This window comes from Tribolium castaneum, chromosome 10 (genome assembly GCF_031307605.1).
Source record: "Tribolium castaneum strain GA2 chromosome 10, icTriCast1.1, whole genome shotgun sequence".
NCBI classification, from domain to species: Eukaryota; Metazoa; Arthropoda; class Insecta; order Coleoptera; family Tenebrionidae; genus Tribolium; species Tribolium castaneum.
In genome coordinates, this window is record NC_087403.1 from 9129048 (window position 1) to 9155683 (window position 26636).

General features: G+C 30.5%; 1 protein-coding gene across 1 annotated transcript in view; it reads left to right on the top strand.

Annotated features, from left to right (window-relative positions):
- Positions 1–10894: 10894 nt before the first annotated feature.
- The window catches only part of LOC655465 (short stature homeobox protein), a 46134-nt gene continuing 30392 nt past the window's right edge, over positions 10895–26636 (top strand). The window contains exon 1 of the mRNA XM_008200788.3: positions 10895–11418. Within this exon, the coding sequence (XP_008199010.1) occupies positions 10956–11418 (463 nt within the window). The 5' untranslated portion in view covers positions 10895–10955. The remainder of the gene's footprint in view (positions 11419–26636) is intronic.

Here is a 26636-nt window from a genome sequence, read left to right on the forward strand (position 1 = left end):
AAAGTCGCTTCTTATTTGGAACGAAATTTTTCTAATTAATTTAAGAGACAAAGACACTGTTAAGTGTTCAACTAGAAGTAGTTAAAATTATTATTTTTTATGTACTTTAAATACGTATTTAACTACATTTTCAGTTTGAGAAATCAAAAATTGGTCTTAATATACAAAGTAAAAATCCCAAAAAAACATTTTTTTGTACAGTGGCCCTATAGGTTTTCCAACTATTTTAGTTATTTATTACCTACTGATTTGTAATTAATTTCAAATAACGTAAAGTTTGTCACAAAAATAAAGCCAAAAACATTGTTTAAGATTATATATGAGTCGTCTAGTTCCAAAACCGGCCATTTCCAGGTAAAACACAAACGTTTAATACTAATGATGTTGAACAGATAAGTTTTAAATTACAATAGATACCTATAAAACTACTTAGAGAGAAGAATTCCATGACCCTATACTTTGATTACAATGAAATGAAATAAAAAACTCAAACTGAGTTTTCGGTAAAAAGAATGTGACTAAAGTTATACTTCACTTTTAAAGCTTCAGCACCTTTTTGATCTTATGGTAGATCATTAGCCATATCACCGGCCTTCAAACACATAGACTACGCGGAAATAGTTGATTTTGAAACGCATATCTAAGGCGATGGAACGAATTGGAACGAATAGAATGTTCTGAGACTCTAAATATCAGGAGAGCTCAATGTTATCCAAAGTAAAAAAGACCAAAGTATTTTTGTCCAACGTAAAATGCGCATCCGTATTTTTGCCCACCATAAAAGTATCCAAAATTTCTAGTGTTCTTTTCAATACCAACATGATAACAAAATAACCGAGTATACCTACTGTTTTTCTATGTTGCAACATGTAAATAAACTGTCTAAAGTAAAATTTAAATTTTAAAAAATATTCTTAGCAATAAACTGTACCAGTATTTTCTGATCACAAGCATAAATGAACTATTTTTTTTCTAAAAAGTTATTTACGATATTCACACCTTTGTCAATGTAGCCAACACCCAAACATGTTCCTAGATCATTAAACGTTTTTACGTTGGACCATTTTACTTTGAATTAAAATACTTTGGACAATTTTGTATGCATCCAACCGATATCATGGGTTTTAGCCAGAAGAGAGTTCAATTTTGTCCACCCTAAAAATGTGCAAAACTGCAAAACGTAATTTTATCCAACGTAAAAACACCCAATGTATTTTTGTCAAACGTAAAAGTATCCAAAGTTTCTGGGGTTCTTTTCAATACTTGAACTTTTTTACTTGGGACAAAATTGTGATCTCCCCATATGGATATATATATATATATATATATATATATATATATATATATATATATATATTTATTTTATTTATTTTATTTTTATTTTTGATTATCGGGTCAGGTTAGCGGTCAAGCTAACTATAAACTAACTAAGTGATTGGATCTTTTAGCTAGTTTATGAACCAACTAACGAACCTTCAGACTACTTGGACTTGATTGGACAATGATTAAAATGCGAATACAAGATTTTTCTTTTATTTTAATTTTTATTCGATTTTGCCATTTAAACTAACGTTTATTTGTGTCTCAGAACAACCTATTAAAGCATGACTTATTATCGAATATTATAACACTGATGGCATGGCACAAGGTAGGATTAGAAGTGTTTTTTAACTGAGGCAACACCAAAGCAATGCATTAGTATTGATGTAAATGGGTAGTATTACGTTTACTCTCTAGTCTCTGTTCAACAATAAACTCTTTTTTGTCCTCCTCTACTTTAAAGATAAAATTTCCTGTCAATTTACAATTTGCCAAAATCACGATTAGGGTAGAATAACCCTCAGTCAGCTATTCTTTTAACTTAAGTTAGTTTTCAAATTTTATAATGTAATTAATTTTCACTTTATGATGTAGAAAACTTATTAAACATTTTGTCACCTATTGCTGGATACGGTTATGGAAACTAGTCTACATTTTAATTTTTTACCCCGGTTGAATCGCCGTAGTTATTAATTCCCATGTTATAAATAAAATTACGTACACATTTTTGCAGCAAATCAAAAATTTTTTAAATATGTAACATGTCGGGGTTGATGACTCGGAGGTGACAAGTGATAAGAATTAAAAAAATACAGAAGTTCAGTCTTTCAACTATTTCATTTTAATTTTTTCGTGTGGGCTTATTTAATGGATTCTTAATGTTCGAAGGTCTAAACTTCCGGCACCGGTATCCAGTCCAAACCCGGCAGCGTTATGAACATTGATAGTGACGTTATCAACGACCGGGATTTGTCTTTCTTCAATCCCGGTGCGATAAACAACAATATCAACCGGTGCGAAAAACTATTTTTTATGTAAATAATTTATCTTCACTAAAAATTGTGCTGTGTCTTTGTTTAACTAGGTACTGTAGCTAGTGTTGTTTCATTTAAAAATAATTTGTTAAATTAAGATTCATGATTTCATGTTATAAATTTATTAACCAATGATGTTTTTGTGTTTGTGAATCACATTAGTATGTGTGTAACTATATAAAAATATAATAAACAAGTAATGACTTCAGTCTTTCAACGATATCGAGAACAAAGCCGTAATTTGGTGAGTGTGGTTTCTCACAGAGTATTTATAGTAGTTATTAGTTAATGTAGCAAAACTAGAACTTGTAATATATCATGCATCATGAACTCCGATCATGTACTGAACAATCTGGTATAGTTATTATTACACCAGGATCAGTTTGGTGGATTCCAATCTATTGCACGATCTGGTTGTAATGAGGTATGTTCCGGATGGAGTCATTTAGAGTAGTTAAGCTATAACCAACGTTACGTTATACCGTTACGGTATATACCAACGTTACGGTACGACTGCCATTCGAAGACCAGGATTAGGAAGACTGTATAGTTGACCTATTGCACAATCCGATGGAGATTATCCAATACTAATCAAGGGATGGTGGATTCCACCCTATTACACTATTGAGAATTGAAGGAGCTGCAAGATTAGGTCGGCGTGGAGGCTAACCAAGTGGGGTTTAGCGGGCTGACCATTGCACGATTTGTACATTTCAGTAAGAGAGATCTGGCTATATATGGTTCTTAAGTTAATGTTAATTTATCTTTAATGTTAAGGCTTGTAGTTGTTAACATAAATTCTTAACAACTTTTTTTACTTCATTACAGAATGTCTGAGCTATCCGCTGGAACGGCCTGACGAAAGAACTTCCTGATTTGTGATTTGAATTATTGTTGAAAATGTAATTAACGCCTCAAATAAAAATATCTATATTACAATACTGAATTTAGGGCGTGAATCAATTTTGACCTAAACTTAGGTCGAGATTGTTGTTTGACCTGGCCTGTTATATGATGTCGAAAGTATTCAAAATCGGGCAAAATTTTCGGATGTGGAAAAGCCTGAAGGACGTTAATGACATCACTTTCAAAGGTTTGTTTCTTGAAATAATTCAGGGATTTTCCCACTTCCGAATAACTATGAAACTTTTGCCTAATTTTGAATATGTGGGATATAATGTAACAGGCCAAACCATGGAGGAATAAAGACTCTGGAGGGAAGGTTAGCTATGTTCGCCATGCAGAGTAAAATTTTTAACACAAATACTTTTATGGCTCTTTTAGAGTGATGAGCAGTTCCATGCGCAACGGACTTTGCCGATTTTTTATGAATATCCTCGCTTGACCAGTGGCGTCCTTAATTGGAACCACATCGTCTAGCGTTCTCTTGGAATTTTTACTGGTTTTTGTTTAGTTGTTTTTTTGTATTAGTGTTTAGTTTAATTTTGTTGGTGTTAGTTTCAACTAATCTTCAACCAACCAGATAAATAAAATCAAATTTAATTTTATTTATGTTGCCCCCCAGAAAAATGTTAATGCTACGGCAATGGAATATGCAAGCACCTGTTACAATGCGCGAAATAACAGCTGAACTATCATCCTTACCTCCAGACTTTTTATTCCTCCATGCTTCAATGGTATTTCCATCTATAGGAGTAAATAACCATGAATGAAGGAAGGTAGTGCACGGTCAGTATTTAGCAAAATCTCAGGTAAGAACGGGGATAGGATTACGATCCCCACAGCGAATAACAGAATTTCTGACACATCTTTGGACAGAAATGTCATCAAGTCTCTCACAGACCACGAATGTTAGTGAATATTTTCACTTTTGTCAATAATTTGTTCGATTTTCAAACGACGACATACTCTTTTTCAAGTGAAAAAGTGAAGATTGACTAAAGTAATATTCCATAACAATCCAGTTGGGGACAGAAAATGATTAGTCTGCAGTAAAATGCAAATTAGGGTTTCTTCGGGCTTGCTTTGGCTTAGGCCCCATATCTATTCATGGCAACATCTGTTTTGAAAAGTGTGACGAAGTGAGCAATAAACATCTTTACCCGAAAAAACCCTAATTTGCATTTTAGTGCAGACTAATCATTTTTTGTCCCCAACTTTATTGTTATCATGAAATATTACTTAAGTCAATCTTCACTATTTCGCTTGGAAGTGTATACTCGTATGTAAAAATTCACTCAACACGTAGTTAGGTACAGAGTGTTTGTGGATTGCGCTCAGAAATTTTAACCACTAAAAGAATGCGTTATGGAAAGTCAATTTGAAGACAAAAAAATTCCGTATTAAAAAAAATTTTTACCATTCTTCCCCCCACGATTTTCACGAGCCGTTCAGTGTGTCTCTCTTTGTTAGGTGCAAATAAAATATCAATGAAAATAAATTGCATTGAACGTTGACCGTGAACGTTTTTATGTCCAAAAAGGGGTAACTTTATGCCCCCAAACAAATATCAGGTGTTTGTTTAGACGTTCGGCAATTCCGCTTTCGAGTGAATTCACGTGTCAGTTTGAAATTAAATCATTATGGCTAATTAATATATATTCAAACGCCGAATTGAGTGATCTGGTCCTAGTGCACGGGGTAGTAGAAATAATTCCGTTACACTCTTACCATTTTCAGCGGGTGCAGATTTAAATCCGGATTTACGTGAAACAATTAGTGTTCAAATTGTCTTCCAAGGAATACCGCCAAAAAGTTGACCGTTTGTGTTAGCAAGCATCAACCGTATTATTTAGAAATCACGAGGGGATGTGTACAAGACCACAAGCTTTCCTACCCTGAAGGGTTCAAGCGTGCATTGTGACCGAAGGGCAACATTTTGGGCAATTTTTATAATGGTACTACTGACTCACTAACATTGACAATGATTAGTTTTTTTTGTCTTTACGCTGTTTACATTCCATAGTTTTTTTGTCTTTACCCTGTTTACGTTCCATAGTTTTTTTTTTGTTTGAACAAATGGAAATATCGTATCTAGACATAGGCGGAGACGGGTTTTCAGCCTCAACTTATTTTTAATTTTAACTTAGAAATGACATGTTTTCGGCAAACATTGAAGAGAGAAAAGTTGTTTCTTTTAACGAGGTCTATTAGTGGTTAAAATTTGTGAGCGAACTCCACAAACAGCCTGTATATTAAAGTCACGTATTTATAACAATGACAACAAAAATGTCAACAACGTTTTTTATTACTATATTTTAAAACAAATTTTATCAATTAATGTCTTACCTATCAAAAAAATATCTTATGCTTATGCTTCGTCATTGTTTAAGTTATATTCATGAACTGGTATTTGGGCTTTTAATTAAAAATGAAGAAACATTTGTTTTCAGGCCTTTTGGTTAAATGAAGTGTCAAAATTTGTATTGGTATATTGGGGCTTTCGGTTCAAAAGAATGAAACACGTGTTTTAGGATTTTTGGAAATTCTATCCTAAAGAGTGATAAATAAATTTTTTTATAGTATATTTGTATAAATTGATATTTCTAAAGTTTTTGGAAACTTGATCTCAATGGGGCTAAGCAGGAGATAAAAGTATGTATGGCAATTTCTAAAGTTTTAAGTTTTACCGGGTGTTCGCCAGGTTGACATGTGATGCTAAGCACTGTTTTTAGAACTTTTAATCTTAAACACCTTAATAAAATGTCGATGATAAAGATACGACGACGATAATTACTTTTGTTTTAATTATTGAAGCCGACCTTAATTAAATTTGCAAATTGACAAAAAAAATCATAGGTGTTAATCAAAAAACCTGCCACAATTGCCATTTAATTAGTCACATGGATTTAGTCTTGCAGTAATAACAAGCTTACAGATATGTTTTTATATTCTGTAAAAGAATAAAAGTAACATGATTGAAAATCTGATGTCGTTTGTAATATGAGAATAGTTTTTTTAAAACGCCCATCCTAAAGGGGCACATAAACAGAAGTGGATTCCGTAATTTTTTGGTAACAATCTATTTCAACACTTACAAAACATTCAAAATATTCAATTTTTGTTAATAAGCATTTCTGAATTTGGTGGGAATGTGCCTTTTTGAGAAAAAGTGAATTATTTATTTACATAAAAAAAAAAGATTCCGAATTGGTTTGAGTTATCGAAATCATAAAAGTCATAGACAAAGAGCATAAATTCATCATCTCCAATTAAAATCAAAGTTTGTACACTGTTCAGATATATTTCTCTGTAAACATGGTTGGTGAATTCTATTAGGTAAGTATAAGAGACAATTCCATCCAAATAACGCTAAAAAGCTTTAAATTTAAAAACAACAACAAAGAAATGATTAAAAATAATAACAAAATTGATTTGTCGAAATGAAAAATTGTATGGTAATTCCAAGTATTTTCTGTGCTCAAAAATATTTACATGTTCGCGAACTCTATAATTCTAATGCGCTGAGCCGCTTTGCCCAAACGACTAGGTTGTTTGGTGTTCCTGTACTTTAAGAAAAACAACTTTACCCATTCATACAAAAAAGAAAAAAAGGTTTAATTATTAATTACAACATTCAGAAATTACACTAAGCTTTGGAACAAGGAATTCCATCATCAACTAGATGAAAAAAAACATTTATAATCAGTCTGAACTAAAATTTACGCGAACGAAGTCGCGGGTAACTGCTAGTTTTTGATATGAGGATAATGTAAAATACATTATGACGCATTAGAACAACGTTTGACTGCAGCGACATCTGTACGACAGGGGATTTACTGCGTGATCTATGCATCAATGAATGACAGCACTAGCGGAAAAATATTTTTGTCCTCCACATGAGTGTCGCCATCTACGAATCGACAGCGTTTGGCCGTCCCGCGTATTTCCTATTGATAGGATTATCTAAATATAATTAATCATTGCTGCAATTCAGATGGCAAAATGCAAAAAAGTAGGTCTTTTGTTCTTCGTTTAGAAGATACAGATGTTTTAAAGTGACCAATCCCAGAAGCTCTTTCCCAGATGTAGTGCACAGTGCATAGTGCAGATTCGTTACTAAGGAATGAAAAATAATTAAAGTGCACAGTTTTAATGTCCGTTCCACATATTTTTATTTTCCTAGCAACGTGTTTTGTTCTCGTAGTAGCCTGGAGCAAAGTCTTTAATGACTGGCTAATTGTAAACAACTTATCTCCCAAACGCAGATAGTTAGAAATTTTTTGTAAAGGAACTTTTGCTCCAGAATTGCTTAAAATATATGCACTTTTCCAGTGAGGCGCAAGTTCTGGGACAGGCTATATTAAAAGTTTCATTGTACTGTAATTAACTAATTAGTAATTATAATTTTCTCCAGATCACACAAACATGCATATATAAATACGTATAAAAATCAAAAGTGCCATTTCGGTTTTTGCGTGCTGTCTGCTGATTGGCTATAAAAGGTACGGCGTTGGATTGTTGGAATACCTCCTCTCGCTTATGCAAACCTGTTGCTGTTACTTACATACTTGTTGTTTTTGAACATTTTAGGATTTTAATTTTTAGGTTAAATTATTTTGTTATTTTATTTTGATTAAACAGTTTTTAGGAATAAACAAACAGTTTACACAAAATTATCTTTATCAAATCGACAATTCTGAGTTCAGCTAAACTTTTGGAACAATGAGAAATTGGCGCCAAGTTTGAAATTTTAAATAGTAAATCCCATTTCAGTTCATCGTAGAATTGCATCATCAATTAAATTTTTCGGAAAGAAAGATAAAGCACAATTTGAGAGTTTCTGTAAAAGAAAAGAATTATGTGTTAACCTAATCCAACGACACGTTTTGAGTTCAGAATACCCACCGGAAACCCCAATCTGTGCTTCATTTCACTCCAAAAAATTCAAATGCGCTGTTGCAAAATTCTACTATAAACTGAAGTGGGATATAACCATCTATTTTTATTTCATTCGTGAAATCGTCTTTTAAAACTGACTAAAGTGTTAAAGTGTACTCTAGTTGATAGTACTTATCTGTTATAGTTTTTGAAGTGTGGCAGTTTTTTATGAAAATTTTCATTTGAAGGGGTTCATTCAAAATATCACAGCTCTTGAACCCTTTACAATAAGTGAATAATTCTTTTTGAATTTGATAACCAAAGGTTTGAGGAGTCATCTAAAACCTTCAGGATTGTCAATTGTCAAATTTCAATATTAAAAATGATAATAAAAAACGATTATAACACAGTTTTTCCAAATGGAATAATCCTGTTTTTTCGTTGGCAATAAAAAGACCCGAATTATTGAATCGCATTGACATAAACTTCAAAATGATACTTTTTTATCTATTTTTAAATGAAAAATGTAATTTTACATTTAGTTTGTAATAAATTACTTATCAAAATGTAGATTTTCATAAAAAACAAACTTTTTAAATGTAACAAATTAACAAATTTAACTTCAGGTTTAGAGTCTAAATATTTCTTTTCTGTTTCAATGCATAGGTATTGTATTTTTTTAATCATACAGGTGTCCGTTTTTTGAGCTCCACTATCGGGATCTTCAGTTATTATAGGAGATACGAGGTCGCTTAAATTGGGGCGAAATTGCGCATTTTTATGCTAGACAATTATCTGGAGAAAATCTGTTGTGTCATTTTTAGTTTGTATTTATTGAGAAAAATCGAAAAATCAAAAATTTTTAATATTTGATCTTATTTTTTTAAGCGAAAACCAAAAGAACTAGACGTCTTTAAGTAGGACATTGTTCAGGCACTTTTTTTACAACAAATCTAAATCTGTCATCGTCTTATCCAAGGCGTTCTTGATATCGGAGTAACACGACTCAACCTTAGTTTTCTTATGGACGCCATGTTTTTGTAAAAAGTATTATATTTGTGTATTGACATTGAATTTTTTCTGACAAATGCAACACTTAAATATATTGCTAAAATATAGACAGGTTATCTTATTTTGCAAAAACTTACCCATTCTATCTTTACCAAAATTTGTAGTCTTGTGTTACAAACACATCAACTTTAAGTATTGAATTTTCTAACATTACCTAAATTATCTGGAAGCACGTTGCGAGTTGACTTATAATCAACAAAAAAATACAAACCCACGTGACCTTTGCAAAACTTTTCATTGATTTTCATTCAGAAGTATAATGTAAATTTTCATAATGCTTGCGATTTTACCAAATCTTCTAATAAATTTACATTGTAAAGTACAAATTTATTTATAATCAGTGTGTGATTTTACTACAATTACGTTGTGAATTTTTAAGTGTTTCTACATTAGTTTTGTGACATTAAGAAAATTATGTAAATTTTCATATCAATTACTGCGAAAGTTTAAATACAGGTATTAGTCCGTCAATTCTTGAGAGTTTCTAAAAGTTGTAAAATTGTGTAAATTTACTGCCACTTTTTTCATGACAGATTTAGATTCCTTGTAAAAAAGTGCCTAGAATGTCCTCATTAATTCAACAAATTTTCGTTTTTTTCCAATAATTCAAAAACTAAAAATGATGCATCAAATTTTTTCAGGTAATTGTTCAGCTTACAAATGCGCAATTTGGCCCTAATTTAACCAACCTCGTATCTCTTATAATAACTGAGATCCTCAAGGTGGAGCTCTAAAAAACGTAGAATGAATCAATAAATTTAGGTTTATGGTAATACTTTGATGCAAAAGGAAACAAAAAATATAGTTTTAACAATCTCAAAAACCAAACCAAAAATTCGACATTTTTTGTGTTATATTTCCTGATACTTTTATAGCGAAAGATTTTTTTCAATAAGTGAAGTTGAAAATTGTACGTTATATAAAAAATGTGTTGTTTTCTCTGAAAACTCTCTGAATTTCAGTGTTTTTCGGTAAATTCTAGTAACTGTAGCAAACGAACATTGAAATTGCAAAAATAGGCATGAAACAACGGCGCAAAAAGCCTTACAGACAATTGAAACAGACTTACATTGTAAGTTCAAAAATTATTCTTTCGTTGATAAAGAATAACACAGTGAATGCTTTAGCTACAGCTTTGACTGTGAAATTACTTTCTGTCAGTGTTTATTACCATCCCTAAAGGTCAGTTTGAACTACTTTCCCCTAAATATATAAACTTGATGTTGGAAATATTTCTATTTAATTTAAAAAAAGAGAAAACGAAACTATAAATAAATGCGTTCGCAGCGGAGTTGTTTTGCAAACAACAAAGTTGTTAGAATGTGTGAAGATGATTGGAATCAGGTTGAGGCATTATCATAAATATGTAATACATATTCGTTATAAAGTTGTATAAATTCGAAGTTAGTATTAAATTTTATGCGCCCGAAAATCATTATCATAAATCTGCATAATTATGGCTGTAGGAAAAACAAGTGGTAAAAAATGTCAGCCACTTAGAGAGTAAGCTATTGACTTATCTCATAGCCATAAATAAAGGGACCAACTCGTGGAGAAAATCGTAGCCCCTCCCCTCAGCAACGCCCTCCAATCCGAAACCTGACTTGTGTAATCAAGGCGGAGCTAACCCGAACCGCAACTTTATTTCCGACTCCGGGTTTCTATAGTAACCCAACTCCCAGATTTGAAATGGTGATTTCAGTTTTCATATGATCACCCAAAATATAACACAGATTATCGACCATTATCATGGAGAAATTAACACAATTCGTGTCTAAGTCTTTCGAAAATAACAACACAACGGTGAGTGAGCAGTGTCTCAACCTAACTTCAAACATCAAAACTTCACCAACTATTAAAATGGAAGAAGAGGTAATTTCGCAAGATGACGCAAAACGACCCAAAAATTGGCTCATCTCAGATTTGCAAAAAAATACTCAGTCTTTTGGCATCGATCTGAGACTCAACAATACACCGATTTTCTACAATCAAGACAAAACTGAAACACAGAGCGAACAAACAGCCGTCGTTAAGTGGTTTGAAAACAATTCTGGTGTTAAAACTCCCTCACCAAAAAACAGTTACTGTTCTTCATCATCACCCATTGATCTCGAGGACTCGAAATCGTGCCCCGAAACTGTCGCGAGTGAAAAAAATGACGACGAAAAACAGGAAGTGAATAAAAGTGTTCACACTGACGATAGGAAATTATGTGAGTGAGAAAATAATGTTTTTCTTATTGTCAATATTGATCGTGTTTGGCAAATTTTAATCCAATTACGATTTGCTCAAAGCAATGCTATAGAACAGCTACCACTTTAATCAGGTTATCTACATTTAATTAAAACGAAATACAGTTGAATTTAATTACTGTTTAAATCAAGTGGTTTTCACTAATTCAATTTTTAAACTTGATAAAATGTAACGGCCAAGTTTAAAAATATATTCAAAGTGGTTTATTGAAAGCTATAAAAATTGCCCTATCATAATCTAAATTGAATTCACTAGCTTTACGGACGACCCTTAGTCTATTTTATGGATTTTTACATTGGGGCATTTTACGAGCTCTTATTGTACAATTTTTTCTTTAGATTCTTCCTTGCGCAATTCTCTTTTTTTTATTCATTTATAAATTTTTCTCCAGATTTTTCTTTAGAATTATTTTGTAGAGTGTAGTTAAAATTATTTTATAAACACTTCTACATTTTTCAAATTCTTTCTCAGCGTCGTTTCAATATTTTCCAGCATTATTTCTCTTCAACTTTTTCTGATTATTTAAGGGATCTGTAATCGTATTAGATTACTTTATTGATCTATAAATAGATTTTTTTTTGTAAATTCTTATTTTCTAGACGTCTATAGTCAAAATTATTTTACGAACACTTTTTCTATAAATTTTCTACAGTCTCCAAATCCTCCTTTAGATATTGCTTACGTTTTTAATAGTTTTATCTTTAGACTTTAGAATCTAGAGAAGAATTACTTTCTGGACTGCACTAAATAATTATTTTAGAACCACGTCTTTTATATATTTTCCGAAATCTTGTAGATTTCACTCTTTTGTTTTTCAAAATTCTAGTAGGTACTTAGAGATTTGTTTAAAATTTTTGTTATTTATTATTGTGTAGGCTCTGTGTTCAAAATTCTTTTATATTCTCCAAATATTCTCTATTTTGAAAGTCCACTCTACATTTTTTCTAAATTCTTTGTTTTGTTGAAATTTTTTTCTAAAGCGATTTGAGGATAAATCTAAAAGCTGACTTTTTTTAGATTATAGACTCATTTAAAAATTCTTCTCCAGATTCTTTTTTAGAATTATTTTATATTCAAAATTATGTTAATTTTTCTATCATTTTTCTACAATCTCAAAATCCTTTTTTAGATTTCACTAAACCATTCGTACATAAATAACGTGGAGAGGAACCATTTTGTTAAACTGCTTGTCTGCTTTTCCAACATTTAATTACATCAAACTCAAATTAAATTAACAGACGATGAACAGTGAATCTAAAATATAATTTTGTTTATTTTTTTTAACTTTTGTTTAGTATTATTGTTTCCGTTCCCCTCTGATTGTTTCCTAAATCCGTTTTAAGATCTGACATCGGGACTCGTTTTTAGATTCTTTTAGAAATTTATCTTTAGTTTTTTTTTGTAAATTCTTTCCTGGATTTTTTTTCGATTACTTCCGACTAATTTAATCATTATAAAAACACTTCTTTTATATTTTTTTAAACTTTCAGATTCTACCCTGTTCTTTTTCAAAATTCTAGTTTAGATTTCGTTTAGAATATTTCTAGATTATTCTTTAGCACTGTTTCTGTACAAAACATAACATCCTAAAATTATTTGAAATAAAATATTTGTAAGTATTGTTAAGAGTAAATAACACCCAAAACAAGTTAGAGATAAAAACCATTCTTGTTTACGTAATGAGTTTCGAAAAGACCAATTTTATTTAACGATCATAATCTGTGCCAAACGATGAGCGCAGCCAGATCCCAAAATATAATTAACACCATCAGCTTATATTACATTAAAAGCCATTTAATTAACGAATTATTTTTTTTAATCGAGCGCTTGTCGTTTTTTAAAAATAACCCTGTAAAGGCGTATTCTCTTTTAAGCGGCATATTGAAGATTGAGTAAACTAATATTTCATGATAACAGTTGGGGGCAGAAAAAGATAAGTCTGCAGCAAAATGCAAATTAGGGTTTCTTCGAGTAAAGATGTTTATTGTTCATTTTGTCACACTTTTTAAAACATATGTTGCCATGAGCAGATATGGAACCTAAGCCGAAGCAAGCCCGAAGAAACCCTAATTTGCATTTTACTGCAGACTAATCATTTTTTATTTCCAACTGCTTTGTTGTCATGAAATATCACTTTAGTCAATCTTCACTATTTCGCTTGGAAGAGAATACTATGCATCAAATAACACTTTTGTCCAAAAATATGTACTGTTTATTAAATCTACCAGTTATTCAGTTATTTTTGATAACACGAGATTTCGACAATTTGAACTATTTTGTAAAATACATTCCATAAATCTTTTTTTTTTCAGAACAGTATTTTATGTAAATATAGAAAATTATAAAAATAAGATTTTTAATCTTAACACGATGTTTTCTCCATATTAGTTTTTCATTTCATTTCATTTTTCATTTAATTTCTGAGGTAGCAATCAATTTTTTGATTTTTTTGTGACTTTTTGATTAATACAGTAATATTTTGAAATGTCTAACAGAAGAGAATCATTTATGACAGAATAAAACAATGCACTACAATAAAATATTTATAGGTAACAAAACAAAATTAATAAAATAAGACCCAATGGATCAATTTGAAATAGCGAGTATACAGGGTGACCATTTGCTAAATAATATCAAATGGTTAAAAAAATGTTTAGTAGAAATTTTTTAGTTTCCGGGAAATAAAAAATAAAACATTTTCAATCTAACGTGGCGATTTTTGATCTACTTTTATTGAAATTTCGCAAAATACTAATTTCAAATTTTGTTGAACAACTGCGCTTTGGGATAAAAAACATACTAGTATGACAAAAATTGTAAAATCATATTATTTTCTATCTAATTTATTGACTTTTGTGCACAGGTTACAAAAATTTCGAAAAGTGCAAAAATCGCTTCGTTTTTTAAATAATTTTGAGATTTTTCAATTTCTTAATTTTTGGCAAAATTTCACTAACCACCTTCGTTTCCAAAAGACAACCCAAGAGGCAAAACAATTATTTCGCAAAATTTTTGAAAAGATTTGTGAAATAATTGCGTTTCTAAAAAACCTAATGAGTTTTTGATTTTTCCGACATATTTTGGACGAAATTCCTTAACATTAACATTTCAATTTCCTCAAAATTTTTTTTTCTTTGCGTTACAAATATGCCTTAATTGCCCTATTAGTTGTTTAGTGTCGCAGAATCGATTTCCACGATGATCTTTATCTTAAATTAGTGCATAATCTGTAGTCACTGGTCAGATACGGACTATAAGATGGGTAGTTAATTTTTCCAAATTACAATTTCGCACAACAGCCTTCGAAATACGCATCCCCTTTTTTGGGCGCGGTGAGCATTCGCGGATCCAACTTCCACTGACCTTTGTAAGATTAAGGGGGTCTTCAAAAATATCAAATCCAGTATTAACTCACAGATTATTCATTTGTGGTAAAATTTTTATTCTTATACGCCATCTTCCAATAGGTACAAAATATTTTTAACTTTTTACATACTTTCATCTGTGGTGCAAGTAAGCGGCATGGATCGTCTTCAGGGCCTTGTCTGACTTCTTAAATTCATTTTACTACTTTTGAATAGCATACACCGTGTTAGGGAATGATTTAGCAAAAATTTAAAGGTAGGTAGAGAATGGCAAGACAAATTGATTAAACAAAATTTATGTAAATAAAAAATGTATAGTTTTTCCAAAAAATCGTTTTGAAATTAAAGTCCCAAATTTTGACAAGCGCCGAAATAGAATTATAAAAAATTTGCGTAAATTTTAATATTATTGACAAAACCGCAGAGGTAAATTAACTTCTTGGTCCACTACGTTATGCTTCTATTTCAATTTGTGTTTTGTTATTAAATTGTACAAAAAAAACAATTTTTTTTGCCAGAACATGTTAACACGATTTTGTAAAATCCTCAAAACGCCCATGCACCACCTTCTCCATTTTGTTTAATAAAAAAATTAGCTACTAATAAACTACCGTATGCCACAGAGTGGCTCTCAACAGGTGGGTTAATAAAAATTTCTGAAGGAAGTAAGCACTTTTTGGAAAAATGATACAAGGGTTTTTAACTCGTCTGATCATGACAAATTCACATACGAATTATTGCTAAGCCATTCCCTAACACCCCGTATGTGCGGATGAAGAATCTTGGTAACTTGCCACCATCATTTGGTAAATCGTTTTTTGACTTTTTTCTTGTTTTCTAAAATATTCGGATTTTTGCTAATACTGGCGGGTGAGTTGTAATGCTGACCATAGAAGTTTGTAATTTTGTGTGATACCTATAATCAGTTTTTAAATTTTCAATTTTCTCACTTTGGAATTGTAGTAAATAGCATAACAAAATTAGAAACAGTAGTATCTCTGTCACTTGTAGAAGCTATTGAACTCGAAAATGAAGTAGTGCACATTTTTGTAAAAAGCACTCTAGTAGATAGTTAATTTCTTACAGATTATCGAACTAATTTTACACCAACAAATTTAATTTAAAACAATATTTAGGTTTAATTTCTTTATAGCTTTTTTGTGCAATAGAAAATTTTAAGTCTTCTACAAAAGATATTTTGTTTTGTTTGTTTTTGTAATATATATTGCATATGTTTTTTTATTATTGCTGCTGTAGGAATTAATAAATAATATATCCTTAATTACCACCTAAATAAAGTTTGTAACCTCCCAAAAACCCGGTCTCTTATCAATCTTATCATAACTTCTAAAATCAATGACGATTTCTAATATTTTTTTTGTTATAGAAGCGTTTTTATTTTGGATCGTTTGAATTTGAATTCGCACACTTGTGTTCCATATATCGATTTAAGTTGAATTGGTTGTGTGTGTAGATTTGTAGCTTTTGTAAAATTGGTCCGTTAGATGAATAATATTGTGACATTCTGTTGTGTGTGAAAGACAAAAGTCGCATTATCATTGGTGATTAAGATAGATGAGTCTTTCTCCACTGTTGCAGTCATAACAAGATTGGGAGTTTGTATTTGTTTTATTTCCAGTTCGTTTGACACGACAGAATCCCCGTATTTGCCGTTCGATGTGCAGTGTGCTATCGACGAAGAGTGGGGTCAACAAAGATAGAAAAAGGAGGTGGAGTTTATGAGCATGATTTAAATTGCTAAAATGGGCGTTTTATGTTTTTATTCAATCAAATCTAACTCAACAGAAGACAATCCAATTTAGATTTTGTTTCCAATTTTGTTAGAAAAACCTTTATTCTATTACAAGACAAATCAATGGGGGAGCAATTTAACTTGTCGGAACAACGAGCAGTCATTGCCATCGCTTTATTCAATTATCATTGATTTCTGTAACATCGATTTCTTCATAAGACGGGAACAAATATTGCACTCCACCCGCTTCATGAATTTTAATGCAACTTTCCTCAACAAATTAAACGCTATCGTTTCATCAACAAGCGCAACCTATTTTTTCTATTTTCTATTTTTTTTCTTAACTTCAGTTACTTCAATTACTGATCACATAAACCAGGTACCGTACTTATTTTTAAATCCTTCATTTGCAGACACAAAAATTTCCTTGTATGTGTAAACCAGCCAAACCATTAATAGAAAACGTAGTTTCAATTAAAATAGTGGCTAGTTTACAAACTAGTCAATAATTTTGGCTAATTTGCCTACTTGAAACACAAAATAGCTGGGTAATTTGTAAACTATACAAGGCACTTTGGCTAATATGAAAACCAAACGTTCTTGTAACAGATAACAAAACTTTTTTGATTAATTTCGCCAAGGGTAGTAGAAAAATTACTTGTACGAAATTTGATCCAGAACTTATTTTGCGCAATATCCTGTATCCTGTATCCTGAGTTCATTCTCCGTTGACTGCAGTCAAGTAGTAATTAAATCTAGTCTATCAGATCACTATTCTCAAGTTTTTATTTTTCCAATTCAATTTATGCCAGAAAAACCACTAAAAACAAAAAACGTATTTTTAACAACAACAATATTAAAAAGTTTGTGTCGTTTCTTGGCACCGGTCGGTGGTCGAATTAGTTCCCGATAATCTCTATAAGTATAATTCTGTAAAAGGTGATGGTCGAATTGGTTCCCGGGTGATGGTCGAATTAGCTCCCGCATTAGCACCACCCTGTATACAACACCTTGTGCATAATAAAAATATTTTTAGTTTGTTGTCTAAAAACGGCGTGACAATATTTCAAAAATTAAAAAAGTTATAGACCGATTACGCACCCGTGGGTCACCTGTATGTATTTGTTTTAAATAAAAAATATCGCCTCTGTAGTGTTAAAAATATTTTTTATATAAAAAACGTGGGTCGTTTCTCCCTGAATTACCCAAATGTTATTTCTGTCTTTCTTGAGCAATGAAGCGAGTTTTAGAGCTGAAATCTCATTTTATTATATTATTTTTGCCTTTTTTGAACAGGTTAGCGCTTTCGTCAAAGTAAGCCAAAAAATAACATTTGTTCAAATGTCATGTTCTTGAATTAAAATTTTAAGTTTAGAGATGTCACTAAAACAAATTAAAAAATCACAAAATTAAGTCGAAAATTATACTTACATGCACAGAGTGTCCGTTTTTCGAGCTCCACCATAGAGACCTCAGTTATTATAAGAGATACGAGAATTATTATCCTAATATCCTTTAAAATTACGTTTTGTTAAGGAGAGGCTTTAATTTAGGTATATGTTAAAAACGTTGTCAAGTTAATTAGCGTTGGATTTTGTGTAAAAGGGTGCAAACAATGTGCTAATTCGTTTGGTGTGGGGTATTATATCAGATGCGCGAGTTAGCACTCAGTACTGTCGATATTGGTAATTCCAATCAGTGCAATGCGCCCAAATCGATTGAAGCAATTACTTGAGCGTGTCGTTAAAGCCCTATCTTTTGCACACTAGCTTTCAGTTTTATTCCGACGCAAGCGTTGGTATATTTTGTATCCTCATTAAAGTAATGGAATTAAATTAATCTAGGCCCTATTTCGCTATAGCTTTATTACCCCTGGGAGGTAGCGCATTAAATTCGAGTGTTGTCTACGCTAATTCCTCTCAGGGGAAGCTTTACCGACTCGTTTCGTTTCGCTCCACCCTTCCTGCTACGCGCTTGAATTCGCACCTTAGCAGATAACCAAACAGTTCTGATCAACGTTTCAACATTGTCTCACGAACTGATTTATAGAGACCGAATCTTAGGAAACTTCCCTAACCTGCACTTTTTAGGGCTCTTCTTAAAACTGGAAATAAATTGTTTTGTTAAAAATGTGAAAATTTGACACAATTTTTATTTTTCCTAAATTCCTAAATTGACTTGTTGAATATGTTTTAAACAACCTAAAGTTGTGATTAAACTTCCTAATTTAAAATAGGATACCTTTTCAATTTTTGTATTAGTATTTTCATTTTTCAATCAAATAATTTCCTATTGTTTCAATAACACGGCTCTTTAGTTACTTTGTTTCCAAAATTTTTCAGTTATTAGTGGTTCTATTACATGTTCCATTATCTTTTCCAATTTCTTAATGTCCTTACTTTATAGTTGTATAGTTCTTTAATTTCTCACTTTTTTAGTTACTTAGCTTTATAAAATATAAAATTCATTTTAGTTTTTTTGTATTTCAGCTTTTCAGTTTCTAAGTTATATAGTTTTTTTTATTTAGAATGTATGTGTTTCAATTATTAGTGTTTGTTTTTTCCAGTTGTATATTTTTTCAGTTACTTAGTTCTTCACAATTTTTTAGTTTGTGTTTCATCTTTTTAGTTTTTCAGAGTTAAAGTTACTTACAGAGAATGTCAGGTTTTGAATTTTCAATTTTTCTGCTTTCTAGAGGGAAGTACTAGTTGCATATTAAATTATTTTTTAGTATTACACTTTTAATTCTGAAGATTCACAAGCTCATACAAAACCATTTTTTCTCACTTTGAAATTGAAATAAATAGCATAACAAAATGAGAAATAGTAGGCGTGTCACTTGTTGAAGTTATTGAATTCGTGTAAATTTTTGTAAAAGTACTCCAGTAGGTGGTTATGGAAAAATACGTTAGTGACAAGCTAAGACATGCAGTGAGTTCATTTGCTAGGATAAGATGAATTCTTACAGAAAAATGAACTAGTTTTATACTAGCAAATTTAGAACAATATTTAGGTTGAACACTTAATTCACTTCTTTTGTGCGATAGAAAATTTTAAGTTTTTTTACAAAACATACTATACATTTTGTTTTATTTGTTTTTGTAATAGAATTTACTGCAATAATAACAATTATGTTTTTATTATTGCTACTGCAGGAATTCATAAAAAATATATCCTAAATTACCAGATTTTAACAACCTTTTTTGACACTTAAATCATGTTTTAACCCTCCAAAAATCCGATCTCTACTGATTTATTAACTGCTACGAGGAGACTAGTGTAAAAAAATAAACAAAATAATTATTTAAGCATCACAGAACAAGGAAAAACCATCCCCGCTGCCGGCAATTAACTAATTATTTCTTCATTTACATTACCTTAAAGAGGGTAATAGGGAACTTCTTAATGTTAGATGCTTTAATTAAGAAAATGTAATTAATTAACGCTGGAGACAAAAAATGAGTAAGGCGGTGAAAATGTTGAAGGGTGGCGCGTTAAGTTGATTGTCCTTTTTGGTCGCACAATCTCAATAAGAACCAAGCGGATGTATTTGATTTGTTTTGTGGTTACTGAAAAACATGTTTAATGCCAACACGTATTCGCACTTTAGTTATTGCAGTTGGGAGGGGTATTAACAAAATCCCTGAATAGTATTTTAATAATTGAGCACACTTACAGTAATTATTTTAGCTCTAGTTTAGTTTACCAAACTCAACTAGAGTGGAAGGCTTGAATATTCCAGTTAAAAATCTAGTTTCATTTAAGCAACTAGATTATCAGTTTACCTTTTAACGGAATTTTTAGTTGATTTAATGAATTGAAGTCAAAATTCTCAAAATATCACTGGAGAATCTAGTAACATTCGCGTCTAGAATTTGTGTATAAACACACAACATTTTTTTAGTTGATTCATTAGTTAATAATAATAATCTTTATCCAGAATTGCCTTGAATTAGCGTTATTACACCACTCATTCGCCACTGTTTGAGTTGAATAATAAAGGTCATTACACCACTAGTGGAATAATTAAAGGCACACTTTAATCAAATAAAATTTCATTAAAATGACTATTAACAATTAAATTGACAATTAACCGATTATAAAATTTCTCGTACTTTGATTTCGTCTTATCTGGTAAAAGTGAAGACACAGCCTTTGCAGCAGCTTCTTCAATATCTGAGGCCAGATTTTACTCTTCTGAATTGCTTAACTTTAACTTGCACAGTTTGTTACAAATAATAAAATTAGTAAACCGTCGTTTATACGTTTTTAACTAAATGTCAGTTTCCTTGATTTTTAATTTTGACAAAATTTTGATTCCTTTCAAACAAATTTATAAGGCGTAAATGTGATAGTTTATGTGATGAAGATGAATGTTTATTTTGCCGACTGCAATGAGGCAAATAATTCAGCTGAGCCACATAGGCTCACATTTACTCCGAAAAGAATATTTTAATTGCAAACGTACTGGTGAAGAGTAAAAAGCAATTTTGAGCAGCACTAAATAAAATGTAAATGAATATAATAATCAGGAAGCTTTGCACGTAGTTCATTACCATAACAATGCTTATAAGCAAACGTCAGTCTAGGATTTTTGTGTTGAGATTTTCGAATGTGTAGAGTATTTTTTAATTTAATTAGTGCAGTATCTCCCGTTTCACAATGAGAGAACCTCTCCAGCAAAGCATCGAAAGACACAAGAAAGTGACAACACTGGAAAAAGTCATGATGACAGGCATAGGTAAAAAAACGCTTATCGACTTTATTTCATAAAAATCTTTAACCCCATTTTCAAAAATTAAATCTTATAACAATACATGAAGACTATTCCTGTATTAATTTTAGCAAGTAAAATCTTGTTTTAATCATAAATATTAATTAATTACAATAAGCAACTTATAGTAGATATCTATACTTAGGAAAACACAAGAAATCATTCTGGGCAAAAAACTACGAGGTTTAATAGCTTTTTTTGTGTTAACTGCAATAATTTGCCGTGCTAAAAAGCACGGCATGACGTCACAGTCGAGCGAGACAGGCGATGAGATGGAGATACAAAGTGCGCAACATCATATCTCTAGTAGTTCATAGTGTACAATATTTTTTTGATACAAATTAAATGCACAGTATTTTATTTAAACGACAAGTATTTTTTATCAGTAAAAATAATAAATGCACAGTAAAAACAGTAAATGCACAGTAAAAATAGTAACTGCACAGTAAAAATAATAAATACACAGTAAAAATAATATTTGCACAGTAAAAATAATAAATACACAGTAAAAATAATATTTGCACAATAAAAATAATAAATGCACAGTAAATAATAGCATCTCAAAACTAGAGAGTGCAGAATTCCACATTTCGAGTTTTACGTTTATGAATTTAATCGTTCGAGGGGTATTTTTCATTTTAGGTTGCTGGGGCGAAGCCCCAACCTGCAGGCTACCAATTCTACGTCGCTGTAGCTCCATAAAAACCATTAATCCACGTTTCGAGTTTTACATTTTCGAGGTGTATGTTTCCTTTTACTTTTAGTTCGCTGGGGCGAAGTCCCAGTCTGCAAGCTAGCTACTGAGCGTTTACTATTTAAACTGTGCAAACTGAAACTAGATACTGTGCATATATGATTTTTTACTGGGCAAATTTTAATAAAATACTGTGCGTGGTTTACTTGTCATTTAATTTTTTTACTGTGCAAAAATTAATTAAATACTGATCATTTATTATTTTTTACTGATTAAAATCGAATTTATTACTGATCGCTTTATAATTACCCGTATTTTTTGAAACAAACTTTAATTATTTTTCTTATTTTCTCTTATATTTACGCTTATAGGCTTGCCAAAGTGACAACTGTCAATCGAGTTATAAAAAATTTAAATAGTAATTTATTTATTTTTACGATATTTACGACATCCAAAGTGGAACGCGGGAAGTTTACGTTCGCGAAATGTCATTTTGACGGTAGTTAGTTCAAAAAGTTCAAAAAAAATTTTTTTTACTAAAGCCATAAACACTAACCCTCTGCCTTACCTAGAATTATGTATTTTCAAGTATACAGGCTGTTTCCGAAATAAGTTACAATACAAACTTATGTTTCTTTAAATAGAACACTTTGTAATTTTTACATTTTTAGATGTAGCTTTTAAAACTGATGGTTTTAAGATAAATCGTTATTTGTCAATTTTGCTAAGTTTTTGAAATAATTTGGTTTATTTGACGAAAACACGCATTTAAAAAAATATTATATACAACCTAAAAATTCTCGCTTTATAGAAAGTTCGAACTTAAATCATATATTTTTTTAGTTCAGATAAAAAAATTAAAAAGTTTGTTGCAAGTTAAATGTTCTTACTTTTATTTTTTTAAATTTTTCCAAAATTATATTGAAATCTATTTGTTCGCACATGTTGCTCTCTGTATTTAAAATTGCTAAAAAACTTAATCCCTGTGTAATTTGTGGTACCATTTTATAGATAATACTTCTAATTTTAATCATGTGTCACAATATGATAAAATAATAGAAGCTAATAATTAGAAAAAAATGTAAAAAATATGTTAGATTATTTTGGATAAAAAAGAGCTAAATGAGAACAAAAATACTTATTTTAAACTTTTATTTTCCCCATTGTTAAAGCACGAAATAAAATTTCTATTGATGTAACGATAATACTGATAATAAGAAATTACCTACCAAACGGTCCGTCATAAAAAGGAGGAAGAAGGAAGGAACATAAGAAAAATAGGGAAAAAGTAGAACCTAGAAGTAAGTGACTGCACGCCACAATTAAGTTAAAAATTAATTTTCTGCGAAATGCCACGAATGAAGTTAGTGTCATATGTATTAGATATTGAAGCAGTAAGCACTTTCCAACTTTTGCAAATTGATGTTTTTTAGTATCTACAAAAACTCTTGAAAGATATTGTTAAAAAAATGTGGCCTTCACAAATCCGATTTGGAGATTTGCGCAAGTCTACTAGTTTATTTCTAATTTTAAACATGTGTCACAATTTGACAAAATAATATATCCCATTTCAGTTCATAGTAGAATTGCAACAGCGCATTTGATTTTTTTGAAGTGAAAAATGAAGCACAAATTGAGAGTTTCTGTATAGGAAAAGAATTCGGTGTTAATCTAAATACCAGCGACATACTTTGAGCTAATAAAACCCACCAGAAACTCTCAATTTGTGCTCCATTTTATTCAAAAAAATGCAAATGCGTTGTTGCAAAATTCAACTATGATCTGAAATGGAATATAGTAAATAATTAGATTTTAATATAGATAATTAGATTTTAATAAAATTTTCGACAACCAAACTGAAACACCCGATATATAAACACTTAAAAAATTTAAAAACTCTAAAAGAGAACAATTAAACCTTAAAATTAATATAAGTACTGTAAATTTTAAAACGCTTTAATAAAACTGTTTGGAACCTTAATAGTAATTGACAATTGTCTGTTTTAAATAGGTAAATTGGTACCGACACAAATTATAAATGGCTGGCAATATTTTCTTTATGAAATTATTTGAAAAACATCCTCCCCAAACTACTAATTAAAAATAGTTATTTATTCTACGAGTACAAAATGACAAAGAAATTGTTTATCTACGATTGAAAAATTAAGTTCAAGAGTGACAAAATCATGAGTGGACTTATTTCATAAATAGATCAACAATCTTTATTGTCGTGTATCATATAACATATTTTTCTATAGCAGGAATTGTTAACCTTCCAAATTAATATGTGGAAATTTGAAATTTTTATTGAATACAATAAATTGAAAACATTTTATCTACAAGCAATTAAAATGCTATTTTATTTACTCAAAGACTTGATAAAGAAATATACTTTGAGAAAAATAGTTACATATTATACGAGACGATAAAGAGATACTGTGGTGAAAGTATTTCAAGTAAAAATAGAAAAATTGAAGATATTGAAGAGGCTGCAAGTTTTGCATGGGATTCATTGTTACCTGAAAAGTCAAAAAAAGGAAGTTATGTATGACCTGTCTCGAAAGTGGAGCGAAGGAAAAAATGTGAATAACCATACCGAAGAGTCAGTTTGTGGCGTATTTCCTAGAAAAGTCTAAAAAGTACTCATTCCCATCGAGTTTGTGGTGTGGATAAGCAATGCTGCGTTCTACGATTTCTCTTAACGATAACGTCGATATTTAAAAATATTTAAAGTTGAAAGCATTTCTCAAGAATAAAAATATTGGTTATCGTCAAAAAAAAGTGAAATATTTGGTATATGTATTTGTCAGAGAATGATGAGTTGATAACTCATTTGCAATATTATAACCAATTTTTTTTGAACCCATAGTTAAAAAACTATTATTTTTTAAAGTAAATAACAAATAGGTAAGAATACAGGGCTTACATTTCAAAAGGAGCCAGTCTATACAACTTTTGATTTTGAGCAAATAAATTTTCAAACAAAAACTGATCGATTAGTTCAAATCCAGCAATAGTTACATTTTAGGTTTCATCCCTTAGACGCTAGCCAACCTTAATTAAAAATTTTAAATTGTACCCCTTACATTTTGAAACACTTTTCAGAAAACCTAAACTAACCATAAAAAAGAGACAAAATGAAACTTTATTTTAATGGGTTGGGTTCAGTTAACTCCAATAGGAATTTGTAATAGTTTACCAAAAAACACATTTTTTATATATGTATTTTATATTTTTGAAAAGATATCAATTTTGAGGTTAAGTTTTTGGAATAAGTGGAATCTTATGATTTTCTACAATATTTATTATACATTTAAACTACTTTCGCCTGTTTTTACATGGCATATTTGAAGAAAATAATCTGTTATACCTCCCACTCTTATTTATACTTTAAAAGTATATACAAAATTTAAAAAATCGCGCTACAGAAAACATTCACGTTACCACCTTATTAGCTGTTTCAAAACTATAGAAGTGCCTGTCTCGCATTTTACAGCATTATTATTTTAAATGAGGTTGATAAAAATGTAAAATAGTTATTAAGAGATTTTTAATTGAAACTATGAATTACATTATCGATTAATTTTTTGAATTGCTTCAATAATTTATAACAACTAACTTTTACAGAAAATGCGACGTTGGCATTTTTTCTATAGTTTTGAATCAGCTAATACATTGATGTAAAACATACAAAGATATAAACAAAACTATACAAAAAAGAAAAGGTATAAACATTAAGATGTAAAACTATATATATATAAATATGATATAGCACTATAATAAATAAAATAAAATATAAACAAAAAGTACTATGCGTAATTATTTAAATCAGCCAGTTGGGTCTAAATACGCTTTGTTGTTTATATTAAAAGACTTCGATATTATTATTAGCTAAAATATAACAGAGAGTTTTTGAGTTAGGTGTAGTTTTATTTTTGGTACGTAGTACCTAGTAGCCTTTGATTTTAAGCCAATTTAATTTAAATAAAGAACATATAGATTCGTCTTGGAAGGTGAGAGTCTAAAACTAACATAATCTTCGTTTCAGGTTACATCATCCCTTAATTACAACTTTAAATTGTACCCCCCACTTTTTAAAACCACCCCTAAATCAAAAACAAATCTACAATTATGTGTTTTCTCTACAATTAGATTAGTTTATCGCAACTTTCTAATAATGTATTTTTTTCTAATAATGTTTCAAAATGTAGGAGGCGCTATTTAAAATATTAAAGGAGTGGCTAGCGACTAGGTGATGAAGCCTAAAAATAAACATATGTTAGTTTTGACTTCTATCTTCGCAAGTCAAACTGAAGTATTTTTTGTTTAAATCAAATAGGCTTAAAATCAAAGGCTTCCAATGACTAAAAATTTCAAAATCGGACCACCCCCAACCCAAAAACACATCGACAATTTATTTTACGGTTAGACAAGTTTTCTTCTTGTGTCGGGATGACTTTAAGTTTGGTCCCAAAGTTGCGCGGGTCGCAGTTGCTTAGCAGCAACAAATGGCATTACTAGATTTGCGTCGTTGCTATAACAATACCGATTTGCGTCGGTTGTAACTCAACTTGAAATCAGCCCCTCAGAT